The sequence below is a fragment of the Siniperca chuatsi genome, linkage group LG16 (assembly GCF_020085105.1).
Source record: "Siniperca chuatsi isolate FFG_IHB_CAS linkage group LG16, ASM2008510v1, whole genome shotgun sequence".
NCBI classification, from domain to species: Eukaryota; Metazoa; Chordata; class Actinopteri; order Centrarchiformes; family Sinipercidae; genus Siniperca; species Siniperca chuatsi.
Genome location: NC_058057.1, coordinates 20,316,341 through 20,342,882, shown reverse-complemented (window position 1 = coordinate 20,342,882; position 26,542 = coordinate 20,316,341). Strand labels below are relative to the sequence as shown.

At 37.6% G+C, this 26,542-nt stretch overlaps 1 protein-coding gene across 24 annotated transcripts in view; it reads left to right on the top strand.

The window, feature by feature from the left end:
- Positions 1-26,542, top strand: part of ptprk (protein tyrosine phosphatase receptor type K) — a 120,783-nt gene that overhangs the window by 71,713 nt on the left and 22,528 nt on the right. For 18 of the 24 annotated variants that reach the window (XM_044168611.1, XM_044168614.1, XM_044168632.1 and 15 more), the window contains 13 exons: positions 1,064-1,176; positions 2,250-2,430; positions 11,487-11,669; positions 11,954-12,073; positions 12,486-12,595; positions 12,708-12,909; positions 13,014-13,119; positions 14,028-14,100; positions 14,374-14,496; positions 15,646-15,720; positions 15,900-15,936; positions 22,487-22,622; positions 26,410-26,439. In XM_044168611.1, coding sequence (XP_044024546.1) covers positions 1,064-1,176; positions 2,250-2,430; positions 11,487-11,669; positions 11,954-12,073; positions 12,486-12,595; positions 12,708-12,909; positions 13,014-13,119; positions 14,028-14,100; positions 14,374-14,496; positions 15,646-15,720; positions 15,900-15,936; positions 22,487-22,622; positions 26,410-26,439 — 1,489 coding nt within the window. The remainder of the gene's footprint in view (positions 1-1,063; positions 1,177-2,249; positions 2,431-11,486; positions 11,670-11,953; positions 12,074-12,485; positions 12,596-12,707; positions 12,910-13,013; positions 13,120-14,027; positions 14,101-14,373; positions 14,497-15,645; positions 15,721-15,899; positions 15,937-22,486; positions 22,623-26,409; positions 26,440-26,542) is intronic. The other 6 variants (XM_044168620.1, XM_044168615.1, XM_044168631.1 and 3 more) reach the window with 1 other exon arrangement.

Below are 26,542 nucleotides of genomic sequence, written 5' to 3'. Positions count from 1 at the left end.
TGTTTATTAGAGAATTCACTTCAGCAGCAAAGTAAGTTTTTTAATCTATCACTCATGCAGCCTGTAAGAGAAAAACACTCTTCTTTACTTCATATTATTATTTTTAAAACTCGAAGGTTCGAAAGTTCTTGAGAGGTACCAGCTCTTGCGCCAGACCAAAATATCACGCTAGCATTATGGCTCTTTCCATAAATGTCGTAAGGAACGTTTAAATAACAGACACCTATGTCTGAACGACAAAAAGCCATTACTTTAACAGTCAAATGAAGCCGGGAAATTTACATATTCCATGTCTGAAAAGGGCTCAAAGTATCGGTCACTATGGTAGATACTTTCTGAAGCTCACAATAAAAGCCTTCCAGTTTCTTGTTTTGAACGTGGAAGGCTTTTGATGTGAAGCAGCTGCAAAGGGTGTGTTTGCATTAATATTAAGTTCATTATAACTCCCACAACACAGCAAAGGAGTGTCAGTGCGTGAAATAATATGGCTACAAGCTGTTAGATGAAAGTAACTGTATATAAAGTATGTTATGTGAAGCGTCTTTGAGTATCTTGAAAAGCACTCTATAAATAAAATCTAGTATTAAATTATTATTTGTTGTAAAGTAAGAACAGGAATGCAGGATTGAAATAAAATTCCAAACAACATCAGCTAGTGAGATATAGTATAGAGATATACTGAGAAATAGTACTTACTCTCTACTCCACTGCATGACCACAAATGTTTAGCCAATTAGTACACCATGACATTCACACAGCTTGGTTGTGATAATATTGCAGGTCAGTGCAATTGTTACTTGTTAGGATGTCCCTTATAATCTGTGCCATTAGTATAGTTGTCATTGTTTACTGGTAGTTTGTTTAAAATATTCATTTCAGCTCACAAATATCACATCAGCTGTTAAACCAACAAGGCTTTGTATCACAGTGACTACAGTATGTTATTCCTTGTGCCACTACCCTCTTTTGTTCTGCTGTGACCTTGTTCTACAGTGTGTCATTCATCTTGTGAGGCAATTCAAAACCTTCTTTTATGATCTTGTTAATTGTTTTCTCTCCTCAGAGCCTCCGCACCCCATCGCCCCACCCCAGCTGCTAGGCGTCGGCCCTACATATCTGCTGATTCAGCTAAATGCTAACTCCATATTTGGAGATGGACCTATTATCCTGAAAGAGGTATGTTCAGTATGAGAAATTGTATGGTTTATAAGCTATGACTTGTATGTAACAACATTGTATGAATCCACTGTAAATCAGGACATCACAGTGATGATGCGTTTATCCTAAAAATTACTTAAATGTTAAGTAAATCTTCAATGAACATTTATCACAAGAAAGCAGGAAAATAGAATGGTTTCTAATTGACATATGTCAAAGGAATAGTTCAACATTTTGGGAAATAGGCTTATTCGCTTTCTTGCTGAGTTTCCAGTTCCCTGTTTCCAGTCTTTATGCTAAGCTATGCTGTCTCCAGGCGTAGCTTCATATTTAGTGTGCAGACATGTGATATTGATCTTCCCTTCTAACTCAGCAAAAAAGCGTATTTCCCAAACTCTCAAACAATTTCTTTAAGCAGTGATATAAGCGGTAATTTTGGACTAATGTATTGATATTTTGCTGACATTGTATGTGATCATGTCTGTGTATTTATAGAGTATTTTACAATGCCAACTATTTTAAAGAAATGGTTCAACATTTTGGGAAATACACTTATTTACGTTGTGGCAGAGAGTTAGATAAGAAATGGAAATGAGACTATACCGTAGCCAGTTAGCTTAGCTTAGCACAAAGACTGTAAACAGGTGGAAACCGCCTATAGTGCTCTGGCTCTGTCCGGCAGTAACAAAATCTATCTAACAGCACCTCCAAAACTCATTAATTAAGATTTCATATTTTATTTGTTTTTGTCTGTACAAAAACCAAAGTGTAAAAATGACAATTTGCCATTTTATGGGGAATCATGTGCCGGACTTTTTCTTGGCTGGGACCAGTAACTTCCTGGAGTCTCTACTGGTTGCCTGGCAACTGGTCAGAGGCAAAAAGTTGTCCGGAACTATTTCTAACTAAATGTCATACTATTCCTTTAAGATGGATGACTGATTTTATTTCCCACTAGATGAATAGTATCTGAAAGCTAATAATATTTTTTATTTATAATTTGACATTTACAATGATACTGAGCATAAAGTCTGATTAATACTGAATACTCACATAATTATAATATGTAATATTTAATTTTTTTCCTTTAGGTTGAGTACCGTATGACATCAGGAAGCTGGACGGAGACTCACGCTGTGAACTCTCCCAACTATAAGTTATGGCATCTTGACCCAGACACAGAGTATGAGATCAGAGTGTTACTAACCAGACCAGGAGAGGGAGGGACAGGCAAACCTGGACCACCACTCATTACCCGGACCAAATGTGCAGGTAGGACATAGACACATACATACTATATTATACTGTATACAGTATTATGGCTAAACTAATCCATTTTGTGATTACTATTAGGAAAACAGCCATCAATAATTGCAAAAATAAATTGAACAGTTTATATTAGTTATAATCTTAAATGATTGTAAGTTTTCCATTAAACAACTTTATATTTACACTATTTCCTCACAGTTTTTACTATAATGAATTCCATGAAGGTGGATCATAAACATGTATGTCCACCTAAAATAAGATAAATTGTATTCTGCAAGAAAAAAGTAGGTGATTTGACATTAGTCAGGTCTGCTTGTGCACACATCTTTTTCTGTCTGTCTGATTGTCGATCGATCTGTCCATATATCATTGTTCTCTTCGTCTTAGTATCTATATTTTAGTTGCTGGAGTGATATTTGTACTATGAGCAGGCAGGGAGAGGAGCGGAGAGGTGTAACGAGGAGGTAGCATAAGAGAAAAAAGGAGGGGAGAGCCTGAGTCAGTCCATGATTGCTTAGTGATCTGAGAGAAAGAGTGATTAAAATACTGGAGGCTCTCTCAACCTTTCTCACTTTTTATCCTGCTTTTTCTTTTCTTCTCTCACCTCATTCCTGCTTTCTCACTGCTACTCCTCCTTTCTCTCATAAGTCCCATTCCTCCTTCTATATATCTCTTTGTACTTCGTTCTTTGTCGCTGCCTTTCCCTCTTTCGCACTGCCTCTCTCTCTCCCCATCTCTTTCTCTCTCTGTGGATCAATAGACGGAGGGCAGAAACACTGTCTGACATTTGTAGAAATAAACGACTGAAATATAAACACAGCTAGCCTGAGGGAGAGAGACGGAGTGAGCGAGAGAGAGTTGATATGAGAGAGAAAGAGACAGAAAGAAAAGCAGTGAGTTTGAATGAGAAACAGAATAAAGGAGCGAGCTAGAGATGATGAAAAACAATAAAGCGAGAAAAGAAAGAGGAGAGAATGGGGGGGAGCACGGGAGGCGAGAGAATGATGAAACTGGAGAATGAAAATGAAAGAGAGATGAAAACTCATAACCACGGGGCCCGACTGATGTCTTGCAACCCATGTGTGTATGTATGAATGAATCTGTATGTGTGCGTGTGCCTGTGTGTTTATTGACAGAGAGGAAGTCATAGACTTGTTCAGGCGACTCATGTATTGAACAGTTTCCTGTTTGACAGGAAGAGGAAATTAATCTTCTTCTCCTCACTCACGCAGAAACACATTTGAGTTACAACAATAACTCATTGTAATCCACATGATGTGTTGATATCAGACCAAAGCAGGGAAATATGATTATGAATTTAGAGAATTACATCAAATCATTCTGTATATCTGAATAATTTTTGTCTACTGACTCGGATCTATTCAGTGTATCAAGTGTAAGAGTGATGATCATAGGTGAAAAAATCTTTCATGAGTTTTTGAGGGATTTTGACTCTAATGCATTTCCAACACTAGCACTGCAGCAAATGTCCGAATGAACAGCTTCTACATCAACATCTAGTTTTGTTTTAGTTGTAAATGTATTTGTAAATGAAATGTAAAAATGCTGATAATATGGTGGAGACTATTCCACTTAATTTTGTAATTAAAACAGGTGTTCATTTCTTGAAACAATGCAAAAAAAGAAATCCCCAGATATACTAGGAAAGCATAGTTATTGAAAAAGAGTTTATTTGTATTGGAAACCTCACTCTGCTCTCTGTCCTGCTTTAAAGGATTAACATTTTGGGAAATTCAGTCAGGACCATTCAGTCCTATGAAAGTTGCATATGCCAAAAAAACTTTGCAGGCTTCCTCGTGCTTCTGCGTTTTTGGGCCCATGGAGCATGCGCACTAGAGTCCTTCTCCAGCCGAGCTGGTTGAGAGCATGCACTTCCAAGACTTCCGCTGACCGAGCCGGCTGACTTCCTGTTGGCTCCCAGCATACATGAATGGGAAAACGGAATTAATAATCATATGGCTTTTCTAGACCTTATTCACCGTTTTTCAGCAATGATTGTGTATGGGAAAAATGCTTTTTGGGCCAATGTGTGTCACGAGATGCTGCCGTAAGGTGCAATAACAAATGTGGCCACTACGCCAAAATTTCCTCACAGCCCAGCGCAGTTCCTGGGGATTTGGGCTGAGTGTAGTAACTTTCTGGGGTCTCCGCCTCATGAAGGCAACAACAGCCAAGAAATAGTCCAGCACATAACATCCTGTGAAACCACAATTTGACATTTTTACACTTCAGTTTTTGTACAGATTAATGAAACAAGATATAACATGTTGAGTAGTGAGCTTTAGGTGCTGGTAGGCAAATTTTATCACCTTTGAACAGAGCATAGCTAGCTGTTTTTCCCTGTTTACAGTCTTTATGCTAGGCTAGGCTAACAAGCTGCTGGCTGTAGCTTCTTATCTCATGTAACTATTGGCAAGAAAATGAAAAAACGCATTTCCCAAAATGTCAAGCTATTCCTTTATGAATACGTTTTTAACCTCATATTTGGTAAGATAAATAATTTTCCTGTATCACACAGTGAAAAAACACAGTTTACATAACGGAGTACATACAATTTAAATGCTAAATACAATACTACATGAATTGGACACAATTCGTTATATTATAAATACCTTGAATAGACAACATACATTGACATCACTAGGTTATGACACTAAGTTGTTATTACTGGGATATTCTTCTGACTTTATTATTATTGTAGTGATATCTTACCTTATATCTTATCCTACCTGTCTTTCCCTTCTCTTTGTTTCCAGTGTGATTAAGGTCATTCACACACACACACACACACACACACACACACACTTTTGGAGATGGACTTGTGTATATTTGTGTCTGTTGAGAGAGAGAAGAGAGACAGACACACACACACACAGGGTACAAATGTTATTTAAATGGTAATGATTCCTTTGCTTTTTCTGTTTGGTTAGGTTTGTCTGATCCCACCACCTGTAGTTTACTGAATATTTAGTTCAACGCAAAATAATAAAAACATGCACACACGCTCACACAGGGAAATATGTGCACAAACGTCATGCATAAACCCAAGCATGTCACCACACAAAACACTGTTTAATTAAAAACCAATAAAGTTAATAAGATACAGAGCAGAAATCACACTGCAGAGCAATTGATATGATAACAGGAAGGATTTCATCTCTTCCTCTCCTCTCTTCTTTTCTCTTTTCATCTCTTCCTCTGCACTTTTTATTTCTTTTCTATCTCTACTTCTTTCTCATGCTCCCTCTGTCTCTCCTTCTCTGCAGCTCTTCTTGATTTTTCTTCTGCGGTGATTTATTGCTCTCGTCTGAAGGGTGAAAAATAATCAACTTGAAGTGAAGAGTTAGTGAGTGTGTGTGTGTGTTGTGTGGACGTGTGTGTGTGACAGAAGAAGGTGATGAAGTAGCTTTTAATCCAAATCCTGAATTTTCTGCCGAAAACCTCTTGGTCATGGCAGGTTAGACACACACACACACGGACACACACTAACAGGCATGAACACACACAGAAGAGAGACACACTAAGAGGTATCGAAATGGAGAGAAATGTACAGGCACACACACACACACACACACACACACACAGTTCAGAGAGTCAGTATTTCTCGGGTGTTGCTCAAACTCAGCATCACTTGGATTAATGAAAGAATGGAATCACAAAACATATATTTCCAGATACACAAGCACAGATGTTGTAGGAATCACACACAATATATCACATGTACTTCTTTATATATGTGAAAAAACACACACACACACACACACACACACACACACAGTCAGCAGTATGCCGCTTTAAAGGCCAGGCCCTTGAAATAGCAGCTAAGAGATATACAGACAGTACTGTCCGCTGTGTGTTTGTGTGTGTGCATGTGGTAGATTACAGCAATTTTTGATGGTTTTACTAAGGTTCACTAATTTGCAAGGGTCAGTTTTGCATGGATAATTGTCTGCCTTTAATAGGCACATGCAGATTTGTAGATTTGGGGAAGAATAACTCTAATGTATATAAATCTCAAAAAAAGGGGGAGCTGGAAAGATAGAGTTCAAAGACAAAACGTGACAGCTTCTCAGAAGGAAAAACAGTCCATCAATAGACCATTTTACCAAGAAAAGCATTAAAAACAACAATGAGATGGAGAGTTGTAGCTGTGAACTAAAATGAGCTGTTAATGTAAAGCAAGGCATTTTCATGCAGTAATAAGTATTATGTACAGATTAATACAATAGATAAAATATCAGAAAGTGAACCAGAATCGCCATACTATTTTAGGGATGAGTGTGATTGCACTCTTAAACTGGATTTATAGTTGAAACAAAGGGCTAACGGGAGTCTTGCCGTAGATACCTTTGGTGTAGGCTTTGATTTATAGTTCAGCGTTTGATTTCATCCATTGATAGCTCCACCGCAACACTAAATGGATGTATCGTACATGATCAGGCTGTATCGTGTTTTAATTATATTCCTCACAGTAACTGTTTTTATATTCTTTCTTTTACTTTGTGATATGAGTGATGGTGGGAAGGTCCCCCTTGTTTCATTACTGAATATGGGACTATGCCGCAGGATCACCGTATATATTTTTTCACCATGCTTCATGTTCATGTTACTCTTAATAATTGCGGTCCCCACGTGGTATCTCCTTAGCCGCTGTAGCCCTGACATGTAGCAACATTTTTTTTTTGGGAAGGCACACCTTTTTATTAAGTCCTAATGACTCTTACCTCATTGCTTTTACCAACCTTTTTTGGGATTAAATGTTTTTGAATGTTGTTACCTTATTAATTTCTTTTCTAAGCTTGTTAATATCTGACAAATCCTACCACTTTACCAACATCTATACCATTTTTTTAAACTCTCGAAGACAGTCCTGGTTGCTGATTTCAAAATTAGCCTCTGCATAGGCAAATCAGAATCAAATTCCACATAGCTCCCAAGTGCAAATTGAATGAATGTTGCAGTGCAGATTTGCACCTTTGATGTGCTTATATCTGACCCAGAGAGAGACAGAGACATGCAGAGAGAAAATGAGGGTTAGAGACAGAATGAATAACCAGAGTTTCATTTGTCTTCCTCATGACAGTGGAAGGATTACCAGGAACTAATTGGACAGATTAACTTGGATTTAGCTGCATCTCCTGTCAACCTTTTCTGTTTCCCCCCTCCTATCCTCTCCCCTTTCCTTACCTCTTTTCTTCTCAGCTTTTCTTTAAGCTTCTTTCTCCTGCTCTATGGTCTTTTTACTGTATATTTCTTGGCTCTTCCCAATGCTTCATGTTGGGGGACAGGTTTTTTTCCCGCCCTTAGCGTACTTCTATTTAATTTAGTTTCATTTCCTTTCCTTTTGTTTTCCGTTCTTTAATTCCAACCTCTGGATTCTGCTGATATGAAGCTTGCCGTCCTTGGTGTTATTGTTGCTGTTTATTGGTATTGTTGTTGTTTTCAAAGCTCCACTGTGGAGAACAAAGCCTTTTAGTTCCAACATGAATCCAGCCATTTGTCTGTCTACCGGAGGAGGGGAAAGGGACAAGGCAGCCTCTGTGGTTTACCGTTGGACCTGGTCCCGCTTGACTCTGGCCACGTTCCAAACTAGTTATCATCTCTCCCCGTTCCTCCTCTCAGCCTCTCTCTTTCCCTCTCTGCTCCCTTTATCAGTCGCTCGCTCCCTCCAGCCCCTGTTTCATTTTTCCACGCATTGCTTTGCTTTTGCACTCTTTTTTACTCATTTTCTATGCTACTCTCTTTGCCCTACTGTCTGTCTTTCTTTCCTCTATTTGTCCATATTCTCTCATTGTTTCTCCTCCTACCTTGCTCTCTACGCTCTTTCACTACCTACAGTAAATAGACAGATATAAGCAGCAATGCATTATGGGTCAGGAGGGGAATGGGGTTTTGAAATGCAGGTTAGAAGTGTGTGTGCGTTGTGTGTGTGACAGGCAGCTAGTCATATGTTTTGTTTTAATTCCATGTTGAAGACTGCCTCACTGTGAAGCAGTGTTAGCATCGAAATTCCCTGAAATCAATACAATTTATTACGCTGCCCTAACTGTGTGTGTATGTGTGTGTGTGTTTGTGCGCATGTGTCCTAATAGCCAGGTTTATGGTGAGGATCACAAGTATTGATTTAAACTGGGAGACAGACAGAGAGGAAGAGACCAAGACAAGACAAGAGACAGAAATTGAGGGAGAGACAGGCAGAGAAAGCAATAGGTCTCCCTCTCGCTCTATTTAAATGTCAACCATCCAATAACAGGTTGAAGCAAAAATGAAATGCTCTGACCCCTCAGCTATTAACACACACCACACACACACACACACACACACACACACACACACATACACACACACACACAGTTAAGCAATAATATTTGCTCAGCAGACAATTACCTGCCCGGGTGTCTTCACAACCTTCGTTCCTCTCTGTCTTTTTTCTTTCTTTCTCGTTTTCTCTCATATGTCTGTTTATTAGAGAGCTATTTACATCTAAATGACTTAACAAACCTCAACATGTTTGTATTTCGCTTACAGCTCTGTGTGTGTGAGCCTGTATCAGAGTTGTTTGTCCTTGATGGTACATTCTTATTATGAGAAGTTTTATTGAAACGTGCACACACACACATAAACACACACCTATACATGCTCTGCCCAGATTTAATCTTGATTCTGTCACAACCTGAAGCGCGTGTGTGTGTGTATTAGGGTAATAACCGAGTGTTAGAGTGCCCGTGCCTGTGAGTTTCTGTGCATGTGAGTGACAGGCAGATAAAGGGTTGTCAGAAGAAGCGACAAGTTTGTGTCCTTGTGTTGTCTCCTCTGAGAGAGGAAGACCCAGAGAAAAACAGAGAGTGAGACAAGGAGGGGTTGGGGGAGAGACTTGCGTCTCTATTTAAGGTGAGCTGTTTTTATTAAAAACTCCTGGAAGGACTTAAGGAAACAGGTGGGTTACAGCTAGACAGAGATAGAAAGGGAAGGGACATCAACAGGTGATAGAATGACTATCACTGTGAATGAAGACAGTTTATGACAAGGAACAATAAACAACACTTTTAATTAAATTAGTTCTGGTTGCCCAGTAATAGATTCCACTTTAGTCTGGGGATGGCCAGAGCCAATCTGCAAGATCAGTGTCAAGGCATATTTGGTATTGGCTGCATTGAGCCTGATCAAACAAGATTTTTTTTTGTCATGATAACCTATTGCGCTCTTAGCTGTCAAAAATATTAAATCATCTAGTCTTAACTGAAAAAAAAAACTTTTTACTAAACCTTTCTTCAACTTGGCGCATGGTATCTTCACTACAGTGGTGCAATATAGCATTTACTCAAGTGCTGTACAAATTTGAGGTACACTTATTTACTTTACCTGAGTATTTCAGTTTTACTTTATACTTCTACTCCAGTAGATCGCAGATGGAATTATTGTGCATTTTACTTACTACATTTATCTGATAACTATAGTTGATAGTTAATGTTTAAAAATTTACATACATGACCAGCTTATGAATTATGATGCAGTGGTACAGATTAAACTACCTAACAGTATATGAAATAGTTAAAATTAGCTCCACCTCAACTTACTACACCATTACTGGAAAATGCTACTTACACATTAATAATCTGGTAATATGATATGTCATATTATTATCACTCCCAGGGTCAATTTTACTGTTACTTTTGATACTTTAAGTACATTTGTACTGATAATCCTTACATACTTTAACGTAAGTAACATTTAAAAGTTTGCAAGTAATGGAGTATTTTAGGTTTGAATACTTCCACTACTACTTCTCTGGCAAATGTATATGTACCGTTATCAGACACATGTAGAAGAAAACACAAGTAGCTCAACCAATCGTTTGGTCTTCATTTAGTATCTCTGAAAAGACAAAAAATTACACATTTGTAGCCCCAAACTGTAGCTCCAGTTTTGAGAAGATGCATAGCTGCTTCCTATGTAACTGCAGCCATCTGAACACCCTGATGCAGATGTATACATCATGCTTTAACCCATGTAGATCAAGTGGTAACTGTTGTGTGAGTGGTAGAAAGAGTGATATTTCTTCTGGAGTAATACCAACCTTCTTGATTGAGTGGTATCTGCTTTTGTTATAGAAGTAGTTGTCTTACCTAGAGAAATAACTATTCTACAACAATTTGTAGCTGCTAAAGATTATAGCTTTCCTACAGAAAACGGCAGCTCCTCCAGGTAGATGGGTAGCCACAGCAGCTTGAGGAGTAGCTCTTTTATGTGAGGTGGTCCACCCTTATTGTTGAATGGCTGGGAAGCACAAGTTGGTAAACATTCAATGAATGTAGTGCCTGAAATATAGTAGATATGAGACAGTAGAAAGCAGATGAGGAAAGGTTTGGTTTTGTGTTTGCGGTCTTGACTGTGACTGTGTGTGAGTATGTGTGTCTGTGTGGAGGTGGGTGGGGTCTGGGGGTTGTTGATCCATTTAAATGAGCCAGTTAAGGCAATTAAAGCCCTGGGAAGGCGGAAGAGAAAGTAGATTATATTGACAATAACAGTTCTGAATACATATAAAAGATGGAAACCAAAGACGTGCCTTGTGGAAATTATGAGCAGTGAGGAGCAGAAATAGATGTTCGTAAAACCCTCTTGTTTCATCTTGGGGAAAATGATGACTCAGCGCTCTTGCTCTTTTTTTGGCAACACCGAGTCCATCTACCTCTTACACACACAGTGCACCAGAATTGTAAACCTAAGAAACTTTGTAAATATTTTTTAAGTTCACCGAACATGTTTGTTAAACAGTGTCCAGATGACTACAACTGAAACCTTTTCTACGATAGAACACTCCTGAACGAATGAGGGACTACACCGTCTTAGTTCACCAAAGTTTTTTCACATATTACTGTATCTCGTCAAAGAATGATGATTTTTTTTATTTTATTTAACGGCATATTTATGATCAGAGTGCTACAGTCTAACACAGTGCATATGGAAATAATCTGTTGGGTAACACATGAAAACTCATGATATTGTCTTTCCCTGTGTTCTCCTCTGTTTCTCTGTAGAACCTATGCGGACTCCTAAGAGGCTAAAGATTGCTGAGACCAGGTCTCGTCTTATAGCGGTGGACTGGGAATCGTTGGGTTACAACATCACTCGCTGTCACACCTTTAACGTCACCATCTGCTACCATTATATGACTGCCAACAACCGCAGCAAAGCTGACTGCTTGGACATGGACCCTAAAGGTAATACTCAGTTTAACTATTAATACAGGCTTTGTTACCATTACTTATACTGCTGTTTTACTGTTATACATTGAATACTTGATTGAGTAGTCCAGTGGGAGTGTACCTAACGTTTGCAGTATTGGCATGTGAATAATTTTTTCTGGGGTGCTGATTCGCAGTGGGATTTGCAGAACTATGAAGTAGTACGTAGGAACAATACTTGTTAGTTGCAGCCCTAAATGCAGTAAAAATGTTATACATTATTGTTTTACAATAGAGTTATGTATGTTTTTTCTTCTCAGCACCACGCCACCTGGTGGGAAACCTGCCACCTTACACCAACGTCAGTCTGAAGATGATTCTGACTAATCCAGAGGGACGGAAAGAGAGTGACGAGACCATCATACAAACTGATGAAGATGGTGCGATGCACAAAGCACTTTTTATAAATAAGAGTTAAAGTAAAAGTAAATGCTTCTAATGCTGTGATGCTTATGTGCAGAGCTTATTTACAGATACTTTGACAGTTTAGGTGACACAACCGCCACTGTTGGGAAGTAGTACAAAATGCGCAAAAAAGATCATGACTAGTGCTAGGATGTTGTGAATAAAAAAGGCACGTCACATCCTACCTTTGTTGCTGATATTTTTGGGAAAGCCACATGAAATGAAGAAATGTCTTCAACTATAACTGTGGGGTACATGTATTACTTCAACATGGTTCAGGAAAGCCACTGCTGTGTTTACTATGAACTCCTTCATTTGGAGGACAGAATTTTACTGTTAATTTTATTAGCATTGTATAATTTTGTCTGTCGGTGTGTGTGTTAACAGTTCCAGGCACAGTTCCCAGTCAGTCACTAAGAGCAACTCCATTTGAAGACAGAATTCTTCTTTACTGGAAGGAACCGGCTGAACCCAATGGAGTCATCATACAATATGAGGTACTCTTAGCAGAAGCAGTAGGAATAGTAATTGTTGTAGGAGCCAAACAATCACTAGTGCTAAGTGGGGAAAATGTATAAACCGAGATTCTGTCTCTCTGCCCCACCTCAGATAAGCTACAGTGGTGTGCGTTCATTTGACCCTTCGGTGCCTCTCCAGCGGCCAGGGCTCACAGTGTCTCTGCCCTCAAACGCCACCCATCACCTATTTTCCCAGCTCCACCCTGGTGTCACGTACCAGCTCTCTATACGTGCATCCACCTCCAAAGGGTTCGGTCCTGCAACCACGCTCAACGTGACTACTAATATTTCAGGTGGAAAATAATATGTTTTATTGTCTATTGATTGTTTATTGATTTTATTTCGGAATCGCAAGGCGATACATGGACACTAATACAGACTCATGCTCTTTCTTCAGCCCCGACAATAGATGAGTACGATGGGTCAGAGGCCTTCCTGAATGAAACTGCAACAACCATCACTGTCCTGCTCAAACCTGCCCAGGCCAAGGGAGCACCTATAAGGTACTGCATGCATACATATATACATATACAGTATACAGTGCATACCCAAACCTGGCATTTGTCACACCAGTATATGTATTTCTTACTTTTAGCATGTAATTGGTGTGTATATTGTACATATTTAGATCTCTGCGAAAAGGTGTGGTATGTGATTCTAATCCAATACACATCTTTTTATCAAATTCAGCGAATATCTCCTCACGGTCCGCTAGCTGTCCGTTCAGTGTGTTAGGCTATTCCAGCCTTTCCAGCCATGATTTGTGTGTCTGGTAACGTTAAATGACTTAATGACCCACGGACATTCAGCTTACTTTCTAGTTTGCCAAGATATGCTGTTGTTGGGATGTTAGCTATAGTAGCAGGAGAGTTGTGAGTATCGCTGTCTGGAGCTGCTGTGCTGGCTCTGGGAAACTGTCTCATCCTCTCTGGCTGTTAGCTTCGCAGCAGCAACTGTAGCAACAGTTTGCTAACCTACAATCTAGTTAAGCTAACTCACAACCTAGCTAGTTACATCACTTGCTTTGTCGTTGTTTGCTCTATATCATGGTATTGGATTTCTCCAGAATCGCATACCCCACCTTTAATGTAAAGCAACCATTAAGCCTTGAAGTATATTTGTGAAAAATGCAGTGGTCAAACTTGAACATGTGTATTACAGTACAATCAGCTATTATTATAATTATGCCAAACATGTTATTTTCTGGAAGTAACATGGAATCAGAGGTATTCTTGTCAAAAAACAAGTTGACAAACAGTAATTAAATTAGCAAGGCCACATAAACATGACATGTGACTACGCAACCTGTTTTTGAAATTAGACCTAAGAAATATTTTGTTCATCATGAGTGTATTAATGAAAAAACAAAAAGTCAATTAATAACATATTTACGTTGTCTTCTTGTCTACAGTGCATACCAGATTGTAGTTGAGGAAGTGAATCCTCAGCGAACTCGTCGTCAAGCTTCCTCTGACTGTTACGAGGTGATTATTAATCTGTTCAACATAGGTTTACAAAGCTGTGCCTTTACAACCTTTCTAATATACATGCTTGTTTGCTTTCATTCCGAAAAAGATTAATTTTACACTAGATATACACCATTTGTCCATAGTCCATTGTAGTTTTGGATCACAACTCTTGTAAAGCAGACCTTTTATTTGCAGAAGAAAATCTCCAGTTTAACTGAATCTACATTCTTTTTGTGAGCCAGATTTATAGACATATTATTTTCTATGTAAATATATCCTCTTTCCCAGGTCCCAGTTTCCTACCACAGTGCATCTAGCGGTGGATCTCCATATTATTATGCCGCCCAGCTGTCCCCCAGCAACCTACCTGAGCCACTCCCTTTCACTGTGGGAGACAACAAGACATATCAGGCAAGACTTTTTATCTAAGCGACATATTCATTCATATTCTTTGGGGGCATCTCTGCTTTATTACGATAGTGATAGCTAGAGAGAGACAGGAAAGGCAGGGGAGAGAGAGAGACAGCAAAGGACCCGGGCTGGGATCAAACCTGGGCCGATGCGGTAAAGACTCAGCCTTGATACATGCTACACGCTCTACCAGGTAAGCTACCAGAGCGCCCTTGAGCAACATATTCTGTATGTAGTTCTGCAAAAATGTGAAAAAGTGAAAAAATAAATCATCGTAAACTTAAAGCTTATAGAAGTATAGGAATGTGCACTTCCCTCATAGCAAAAAAGGTAACAGACAAGGGGAAATTAAGTTTGAGTTAACTTGGGTTGTTATGATATACTGTAATACAATGGGTTTTATTCTTGACGATGGTTAAACTTACAACCAAACAGACTATAGAGCCCACAGAGAACACATACAGTACATCCACCAAGGCTGCAAAATCCAAATGTTTAGATATCTGGCACGTTTATCATGTGCTGTATGCATGTGCCAGAATTTCTTCACTTAACCAAGTGCAGTAGTTCATGAGAAAATAGTGAAAATGCACACAAATGCCTAATGCACAAAAAACAACAAAAATAATTTCTTTTGTGGTCTTGGCCTAGCTTTCCATCAGATTGAATTGAAATCTGTTAAAGGAATAGTTCAACATTTTGAGAAATGTGCTGATTTTCTTTCTGGCAGAGAGTTAGATAAGAAACGCCAAATTGACGTTTTTACAACTTAGATTTTGTGCATGTTAAATAAACAACACATAATGTATTAATTTGTGAGCTTTAGAGGTGCTGGAAGGTGGATTTTGTTACCTTTGTACTGTTTATAATCTGTTTTGTAAGTTAGCCGGCTGCTGGCTATATGTTCATATTTAGTGTACAGACATGAGTCATCTACTCTTGGCAAGAAAGCGAATAAGCATATTTCTTAAAATGTTGAACTTTTCCTTTACCGATATCGGCGATATCCTTCTAACTAACAAACAAAGAGAGAAACCAATAAGGCAGAAAACATATCCTCTTTAGCAGAGGTAATACGTGTCAGAACCTGACAATCTACGTGTATTTAGCCTCTTATAAAGTTGATGATCACTTCCTTTTAATCCCCAGGGTTTCTGGAATCCTCCACTGGCTCCAAGAAAGAACTACAACATCTACCTTCAAGCTGTCAGCAGCACAGAGAGGGTAAATAAATATTTATTCATGCGAAGACACAGTAAACACACAGTGAACTTACAGCTCTCACCTGCTAGCTGCTATGAGTAAATATACTATTTGTACACATTCATTGGTTGATGCTATAGTGTGCTGTGTGTGTGGACTTGGGACTCAGATATTTCTCTTATTTTGTCTTTTTTCTTCAGGAAACTAAGACACAGTGTCTGAGGCTGGCTATTAAAGGTAAGTGTTACTGTCACTGTTGATACCATTTTCTGTCAAAAATGACCCTAGATCAGTGTTAACTGGACAATCAGATGCAACTCAGGTGGTCAAAAATGTTTCCAGAATTTGGCCGCTGAGAAAAAACATTGCAGAATATTTTTTTGGATATCACTAATAATAGTACAGTAACTATATTTATGTATTTTTGTGTCTTGTCAACTATGCTTATCTTGTGTTGTTAAGTTGCTTACTGTCCCTTAATGATTGTTGTTAATCTGATATTTATTATATTTTTTATTATATTTCCTGCGCATCAAGTTTGTTATGATACAGATTGTTATGATACAACTGTTAACAATCTGCTTAGTTCCTTACTCCAATGTGTCTCCAACAGAGAAGGGTATGTTTCTGTATTATGAGTATTAGTGGGGACAATATAATGTTTTGCATGTTAGAGAGAGAAAACACATTCATGTTATGTGTTTGTGTGCACATTTAGCCCCCATATATGCACACAGTCTAAATGTCATGTTTTTACTAGCAGCCATATGTTGATAGATTATCAGACTGGTATTAAATGGTGTGGAGTTAATCCCTGGGCAACCGCACATAAGTACACACACACACACACACACACACACACACACACACACACACAGAAACACACACAAGTGCACACACACTGTTTTCAGGAAAGATTTTTAGAAATGCTGCTGATGGATCAGAGTTTAGCTGTGTGGAGTAAGAACAAAGATAAACAGAAAAATACATTACCATGTTTTCGATGAAACTGACAATCCTGGTGGCTGGTAGTGTTGAGTTTCAAACAGTTACGACATTTAAGTATTTATTTGGCTAGTAACGCAAAACTAGAAGGCAAACAGAGGTGAAAAGATGAATGAAAATAGAATGTGCTCACGTTTGCACGAAAACTGTAACTGCATTCTGGTTATTTTCAGCCTGGGCCTTATTTTCCATGTTTTTTAAGGTATGCTATAGGCGTAGCACAGTGGTAATGTTGGTCTGACAAACAACAGTCAACTAATAAAAAAAAACAAGATCAGCCGATGAATGGATAATGAAAATAATTATTAGCTGGGCTGCAGCTAATAATTATTTTTATTATCCATTAATTGGCTGATCATTTCTTTTTGATTAGTCGAATAATCGTTTTGTATTTTACATGTCAGAAAATAGTGAAAAATGCCTAGCACAATTTCTCAGAGCTCGCTGGAACAAGTATGGTATTTTTGCTTGGAAAATGATAAAAATAACCAATCGATTATCAGAATAGTTGCAGATTAATTTTCTGTTAATCGACTAATCTTTTCAGCTCTACAGTCAACAGTCATGAACAGACAGCAATTATTAATGAACAAACAGGAAATGTTTGTAGCTTTTTGAAAAGCTATAAATACATTGGACATGGTTAATTCCTTGTTGTGTTGACACATATCGACAATTTGAGACAATAGGTGTGAGATAAAAGCCTATAAAATTACTTATATACTGTAGAAGGTTGATGTCATATTTACAAAACATTCAATAAGGTGTGGTGAACAACTGATGGTCCTTGTTTTGACCTTCTAGTGCTGAAGAATCATAAAACTACACGGTAAAAGTGACATAATCTTCAGCACAATCATCCACAATGATTGTAGAAATAATCATTATGGCTGGTAGAGTTGTGTATTTTTATAACAACCCATCTAGGGACAGACACTGTAAGCTAGCTTAGGCAATAAATACTGTGGTATGTGGCATTGTTCCATGTTATATACTTGTCCCTATAAAATTAAATAATAAATAAATTAGAATAAAAGAAGGGCCAAGTTGAAAAGAACTGGAATTGTTGAATAAGTTAAGATATTTGTAGTTAATATAAAAGTGTGCATGCTCATAAAACAAAGCCCACCTTTTGATAGGAATTTGCCTATTTTCTCTCTAGGTCACTGAGTTCAATGTGGCCAAGACATGTAAGCCAGTAGGCTCATAGGAAATTTATCCCATGGAATAGATCAAAGGTGTGGTTCAAACCCTCCAGTGCCTGTAAGGTGTCATGTTTCCACTCTAAAAGAAGAGAAAATGTGGGAAGTTACTATGTTTCCAGTGTCATCATATTTCAAGAATTGCTGGTGTTTGTAGTTACTAGAACAGGTGGTTAAGGAAAGAGGTAACGCTCTGTCTTTCTAGCCTGAGGAGTTCTGAGTGAAGCTGAAAGACTTATTTTATTATTATTTTTTTTTTTTTAATAAGGCAGAAAGACACACTAATGGACAGAGAGGTCAGACGACTGTCCCTTCCTCTCTCTCTCTCTCTCCGTCCCTCTGCATGTGTGTGTGCGGTCAACCATGCGTCCAGGAGGGAGGATTAAGTGATGGTGGTCCTATTAGGTCATCTGGGGTATTGTGTATTGTCATTGCTGCCTCAGGGTTGTGTGTTTGTGTTGTGGCTGTGTGGGTAAGTTGTGAGTGTTAGTGTACTGACCTGAATAATTTTTACAGACATTAAGAGCTACTGCTGACATTATGAGGTCAGACTCAGAACCTTTTAAAGATTGCTTTTCTTTTTTATTATGTCTTGTTTTGATAACCTTTGTCCATTGATTTCTGGTCTGACAGTCATTGGGAAAAAAAGTAAGTGCGGTATAGATTTGTGCCATTAACCAAAAGATCATGAGGCCATTTTCATACTGTCACGAATGCAAAATTATTTGGAGTCATAGAGTCACCCTTGTTTAACATAAAACAAGAAATTGGTGGTTGCTAAATATTTAAGACAGATTTGACCTAATTTTTTAAACTACAGCCTAAAGCATACTAGATGATTGAGGCTGTTGCCCATATCAATAATGATATATCGGCCAATCTTATTTTCACAAACTCATAACATAAACATTTTTTTTGTCTTTTTTCATGAACTCATAATATTAAAAAAAATAATAAGGACCTTTCATTTTTATTTTTTATTTTTTTAAAGAATTGTGACCAAGATATATGCTGAGCGGAAATTTCATGAGTGAAAGCTAAACTTGTCACTGCTCTCTGGTGGACAAATAATGTAACGGAGACACTGTTTCTAAATTACCTCAAGCATTTTTTGGCATTTCTTTACCACAGTTTCTTTTTACGTATGGATCCACATATAAACTGCAATTATTATTATTTCTGCAATAAGCTAATATTGGCCAATGTATCGGTCTAACTCTATAAGTAACTTTAGGACACATATTCAGTAGCTACCTACAGTAGTAAGCTCATCAGTGGCATTTATGGGTAGGTTCTGCTGTGACTTACATTCAAATGATATTACTTATAACTGTTATATACTTGCTAAACATAAATTATAGATGGATAAAAAGCATTACAGGTAAGAGGAAAAATATGTATTTTTGATTTTGGGGTGAACTGTCCCTTTAAAGCTGAGTGCCAGAACCAAGAGGCTCTCAGAGGTGTGTATATATTGTGTATATACTTTTTCATGGGATTTGCTGACAATAAGAAATATATAGAATAGAACGCCAACCTTATCCTGTAAAGCAACATTTTGGCTGACACATCACTGCTCATGCTTCATCTGTCAATCTGAGTCCTGTGTTTTAGTGTAATATTGTTACATAATGACATGGGGCTGGATAGGGGCATTTCAAAGATTTCCGCGGCAGAAAACATTTTCTAACAAAATAATATGTTAAGGTCACAAATATTGAGGGAGATAAAGAGAGAGAGAGGGAGATTATGTTTATCTTGTGGATATTTAGAATTAGAAGTGGATTATTGTTTGATGATGTATTGCATTATATTGACTTTTGTGCATATGTCTTTGTGTTGGATTATTTGGATTATCATAATGCATGATAATGTTCTTACGTTGCAGTACGAACTATTCTGGCTTTATGGGATCAGATCACTAAGCTTAGGAGCATGAAAACAGATGCTCGCTCTCTTTCTGTTGACTTTCTGTCCATGAGCAACAGGGTTGAATCTCCACTACAGCTTGCACTCTGCCCGAAATATCATTTGTGAGTTATATTCCAGACAGACGAAATCAGGGAGTTCAGACAATTCTCTGAAGTCATCAGGAACAGAAATGAGTTTGAGTACAGTGACACTGGTGCAGAAACACTGGACAGCTACAGTCAAATTTAATTTCAAAGGCATTTCCCAATGAGCGCATGATGCCAAGGATAACCTGAAATACACTGAAAAGGCACATTGCAAGACACAGTCAGTTGAGCATTTCTTTATTTGTGAATATGTAGTCAATGTCTGTTCATTTTTTATGTTTTCTTTAGTGTGGTTGCAGCTTGGAGTAGGAGTAGTGAGTGTGCAGAGTTCACTGGTTCAGTACATTTACCATCAGGTGATACAACAAAATGAATGTGAAGCTGAAATCTGTGTAAGCTGAGTGTTTTTAGTTCAAATGAACCATCTCCAGAAGATGGTACAGGGCAGGGATAAACATTGTCAGCTTCCACTGATACTGTTACTGCCTTTTAACAGGATTTTATCTTTACAGTTTACAAAAAAATGTAGAATTGTTAAGTAAACTAATTTCTCATGAATAGTTTTTAGCTAGCTAGCGCCATGGCCCTAGATTGATCAACCACTTTGGTCCAGACTGAAATATCTCAACTACTAATAGACTCTTAGAGTCTGTAGAGTCGCGTTTCTTTTTTGTGTTGCTAAAGTTATACCTGTTTTATGCCCAGATGTCTACTATAAAACACATTCTCTAAAATGTTCAGATGTGACCTGTTCAGCAGAAACGACTCTTGTGGGTAGAAACAATCTCTTTTGTTCATTATTACAGATCAATCAAAATAATGAAGAATTTACTGTTAAAATTTTTTTGGCTATATCTGCATCATGAATGAGGAGTTACCATGGCATTTGTGTTGGCAGTTGTCTGAATTACTTGATATTTACCTGATCTTTAGCACAGGGATGATTAAACCGTCCTACTTAAATGGCTCATCAGGATTTGCTTCCTTATCACACTCACCACTTAGCTGATGTGAGGGCATTTTGTAAAGACAGCTTGAGAGAAAACAAACACAATTCCTGAGGCTGTTGGGTGGCATACTTTGCGTGCCTTAGGTGACACAGGGTTATGTAAATACTTCAAAATAGTGCCAAGATTCTATTACTTGTATAATAGGCTTATAGTCAGTGCAAGAGAACAACATTTCTGAAATATGGAGAAGGTCTACACCACTGATTCAGGGTTCCTGGAAAGCTTAGTTGACTGGTGGGATTGGTTTTATTTGACTGGTTCGCTGCCTCAGAAGATTTTTTCACAAACAAAGGGTTTGGGTGGTTATAAACATTGTCACTATTTAACCTTTTCTTTGTCTGATATCATGCAGCTCTTTGGTAAAAAAAACGCACTGATAGGAAGAACCCAGACGATACAGCTTTTGAAGATAATTCCAACTGTTAATGTTTGTCTTTCAGTTTGTTAAGCTACTGCTGAAAAAACAGTCTTTGTTGGAACTTTGACTTTACAAAAATAATTTCAGTGTCTTACAGTAGTTGTATTGAAAGCTAGAAAAATTTAGCTTGTCAGTTAAAAGAAATATACTGGAAATTTTTGGAAATTTTATACACATGTATTCCACATAACATAGAGCAACCTCAACCTTGCACAGCTTTTAGTACTTTAGTGAGTGATATCTCAGAGGTTACAGTGTGAGAGACGTTTGGGTTTTTTTTTCACTTTTCCAGCAAACATTAAACCTGCAGTGCAGAACTTTTCTCCCTTCTGCTTAGCGAGTAATTACACAAACACTGTCAACGCGTGCTTATGATGTATATGCTCCGCCATACTTCTAGTTGCTGTAGCCTACTCCGTCTCTAGGGTTGCTCCCCCCTTCAGCTCTGGCAAACCAATCATTGCTAGTTGACGTAAAACGCATCACTACCGGTGGGCCAGCACAGGAAAGACACCAAATATAAAAATTCCGTATACTGCGAAATACAGAGAGATTTACCCAGCGCTGAAAGGTTTAATCAGCATTGTGTGAACTTGTTTGGCAAGGGCTTGAATGTAACGGGCGTTCATTTTCTGTAAAAGTCCCGCACTTCAGCCTTAACTCCATAAGATAACTCAAGAAACATAAAAGAAGAACTACAAATTGTTGTTTTTTTTTTTTTAAATCCACTTTTCACAGCCTTCGTTTTGGATTTTTTATACTTTTGCAGCATTTCAAGAAGTTGTTATTTTTTTCACTTGTCTCCCTAAGATTTTGAAGTCCTGCTGATGTCCCTTGAATGTCATTTAGCAGCTTTCCACTGAAATGTATATTATATATAAATAGCACAAGATAACCTTTATTTTAACAATAATAATAATATTTTTAGTGGTGTTTTTCACTTTGCATCTTGTAAATACACCAGTGTTTTACAAATGGGGATGTAAAATGACCTTTTCTTATCATTTTGATTATTTTGTCCACTCCTAACACCACCAAGGAGTCAGTAATAATAACTGTAGTATTCTGGTAGGTTGAGCTGATATTATGTTAGGTTCACAGTATTGATGTCATTTTATTGTCATTATGTTATAGGTGCTACAGAGGAGCCAGAAGTTATCCCTGACCCTGCTAAACAGACGGATCGCGTGGTGAAGATTGCTGGGATCAGTGCTGGTGTTCTTGTCTTTATACTGCTGGTGCTGGTAGCCATCCTATTGGTCAAGAAGAGGTGAGTGATAACCCCTAACCCCGCCCACTAAAACAGCTTTAATAGAGGGTTTCATGAAGAGTGCAAATACTACATGAACAACAGTAATACACCAACACGCATGCAGATGCAACTACACACAGACACAAATGTGCACCTAAATCCATTCTCTTGTTGTGTGTTGGTCCAGTATTTGCTGTAGTAACACCATCTTCCATCCATCCACCATAAACGTTGATCTCCCTTCAGATCCAGCTTGATCACTTCCTGAAGTTTGTTCTGTTTTTAAGGCAATAAATAGCTGAAGGCTTGTTTTCCTAAGATCCATGCGAAAATATGGTATTTCCAAAATTAGAAACTCTTGCCTCACAGTTGTGTGATTTAGTGCAAGAAAGATATGAAGCCATATTTGTTTTTCTTGCAACAGTACAGCTGTTGATTTAAACTAGACAAATCAATCACTCAGAACAACTGACTCAACTGAGAGTAAGAAAGAGAAACAGTGAAAGAGATCCTCAAGCAGAAGATATAATAACAAATATATTATATGTAACATAACATAATATCTAATAAAAACTTATATTTGTATTGTAGAGAAAAAGGGAGACATAGATGAAGGTCCATTGTGAATAAAAATTGAGATTTTGACAAAGTTGATTGAGGAAAAAGCAAAATGTTGGAAAGTGGAGAGTGAAGGGTGGTTGGCTGGAGTTAGGGCTAGAGGTGTTGACAAAGACATTAATCTTTTTTAAGACTCTGGAGCACAGACATTGCCCCATACACTTTATTTGTTCAGGCTCACACTTTAAAGAATTTAAGAGCAACAATTTAATGTAATGTGGTGTACTAGATTTCACACTTAAAAGTTGTTTGTACAGGTATGATTAAGGCTTTTTTAGACAAAAGAAGAAAAGAAAGAAAATGTGAACGTAAAGACTGAAAGAACGATATTATTATTGTCTCATCCTTCACTTCAAGAATAGTATTGAGAAGAGTCACAGTTGGTCCTGGTGTCACTAAAACGTTTTGGGCTGTGATGTGTTAGTTTGGTGCAGGGCTCCACCATGTGGTGGCTAAACACAGTTACAACATGAGAATGCAGCTGCAGTTTTTAGACAGTAGTGAGAAGATAACTCTTATTTATATGTCTGTGACATTTCCTTTAGAAACCTGGTAGTCTTATGCTATTGTCCAATTTCTGTAATAAGTTAGGATGGCTACTGTTACGGTATGTCTATGAAGCACCACAAGTTGTTTTGCCTCACCAGAAGTAATTTAATTTCCAGTGCTTCACATCTGCCTCCAATGAAACATGTTTGAGGATTATTAACATGATAGCCGCATTATTCATGAACCACCACAGTAATTAGCATTGCTGTACCATTACAGTACCATAGTTGTCTGTCTAGTAGGATACGAACATCATCAGACACTGAAATAGAAAAGTTCACGGAATATCCTTATTGTTTCCAGCTATGACACAACACAAGGCACTTCACAGTGGCTTACTTGAATTGTGTAATATAATCACGTCAAAAGTCTGTGAAGCTGCTAGGAGAGCCATCTTCATGCTTTAAACTCAACACCCCACACCAAGTCTATACAATTTTTGTTTTGTACAAAAACCACTATCTATTCAACAAATTTCAGAGTCACTGTGAGGTTACATGAGGTTGAATTATGTCTTTGTACTTTTCAGGGCGTGTGTGTGCATATGTGTATGCACATTTAAAAGTCATGTACACAAGTGTATGTGTGTAATAATTAAACATGTCGTTCTTCCTGTGACCTTTCAATTAAAATCTGGTGTTCAGAGAACCTGAGTGCCTCATTAAAAAGAGAATAATTAGGACTCTAATTTGCATATTCGGGGCAGAAACATTCATGTCAAGTGCATCATATCACATCTTTTCTTATTATAATAGAAAGTACCAACAAAAATAGCTTGGTTTGCTCATTGACCATCATGTATCTTGAACACATTACAAGAAATATATATGTAATTATCATCAACATAAGAAAATGTCTCTTTCAGGAGATACTGTACATGATCTCCTCTGAACACTGAAGTATTGCATCTTGCTAGAGGCTTTACAGAGCAACCAGTCTCTCAATTACAACCAATCATGAGCTCACTCAGCAAATCAAAAACAATTACAGACATAAATTACTGTCAGTAATTATGTAACGCTCGTCACCGCAGCAGCCGCTGACCTCCATATTTTTATTCTAATTCTCAATGAATTCATGTGATCCAGCATTTGTGCTGCTGCTTTAATGTCAAACTGTAATTGTAAATGATAACCAAAGGACTTAAAGCTTAAAGTGTAGGGTAGAAATATTCTATTTATCTATTATAAGCTGTTACTATTACGTGATACCCAACAGTGTTTGAAATATACTCAGTGTCATCCCAAAAACTTGACAGTGTTTGATCCATAGTTTGCACTCAGTGGCCTGACTACTGTAACATGTTTTACTGAACATTATCTGTCCCTTGAGGATTTAAGGCCTTTTGATAATAGAAAATTGGTCCAAATTGAAAGATAATGCATTTTTGAAAGGCAACTGTTGTTTGCGACTCTGTAATTGCATGCACAGCCTGGAGGAACCGAATTCAGTGTCTGTTGTTGTTTTGAACTGTAACCAGCTCAAGCTGCATTCATGCATTTGGGCTAGAGGAGACGTCATATAAACGTTAGCACTAGATCACTAAGCATTCAAGGGACTGCCACAGGATGACAGTGTTCCTGTAAAGTAAAACACCATGTTAAAATGTTATATTTAGGTTGATTTCTGACAGGCTGAAACTACATATTACCAACATGAACAACAGGAATGTTATTTTTGGAAACAATTAATATTTACATAAACAAGTATTATGTTTAAATATGTTTCTTGGTATATACTTGATGTGATGGTTTGTTTTTTTAGTTACATTTTGATTTTGATTTATGAGAGTGTGTAGCAACCAACGATCAACTCATGACATCATTTCTGGTAGAGAAAACCTATTTGCATATCTCTGCATGGGATAGAAAATTGCCTTTGAGCTACTTAAAGTGAGTCCTAAAAACTTGGTTTCAGTCTAATTTATGTTTATTTTTTAATTATGACATCATTTGTGTTAGCCTCTGAAAATAAATGTTCATTCTGACATTTTTAGATTGATTTGTAACTAAACTGTGACAAGTGACTAAGAAAATTATTTTAATTGTATCAAAAGATTTGTGATTTTATGTCACTCTCATGAGTGTGAGGTTATGCTGACAATGTTTAGTAGTTTTTCCATAAAGGTTTCTGGGGAGATCAATCTTCATTGTCATTGAACCGTTGAACTTTGAACAATACTGCATCTTTAAAATGGTGGGACATGATGACATCGCAATGACATCATGCTTGCTTTACAGGAAGCGAGTTGCGTGATGTTACAGATCAGATAGCTTTATATTAGTTTTGAAAAATTGTTTAGTATCCATAGGAGTAAGTAAAGGTGATTGGCTGATTAGGGCTAAACATCTCCAATCAAGGCCGTTACAGTAAATGCAGTTATAAAATTATAAATATTGCATGAATATTTTAAATATGACACTTTCAGAAGCAAAGGAGAGAAAGACTGCATGTTAAAAGTCAAATATTGATAGTTCGTTGTTATTTTAGTAATAGTTTTCTTAAGTCTCTTAGTAATCAAAAGGTGTTTTCTTCTGTTTCTGTTGTTGCTGGTTGGGACAGGACAGTATTGTCCTAATTTGCATATTCATGACCCTTGTGTCTCACTCTTTGCTTTCTGATTGGCTCACAACCCCAGGAGGACCTACTATTCATACTCTTATTACCTGTAAGTAAACAACCAATCAACAATCAGCTCACCTAGCTGCTGTTATCTTATTGGGCGAATTATTAGTGGCTAGTTGTTGTTATTTTTAAAGATGCAGTATACT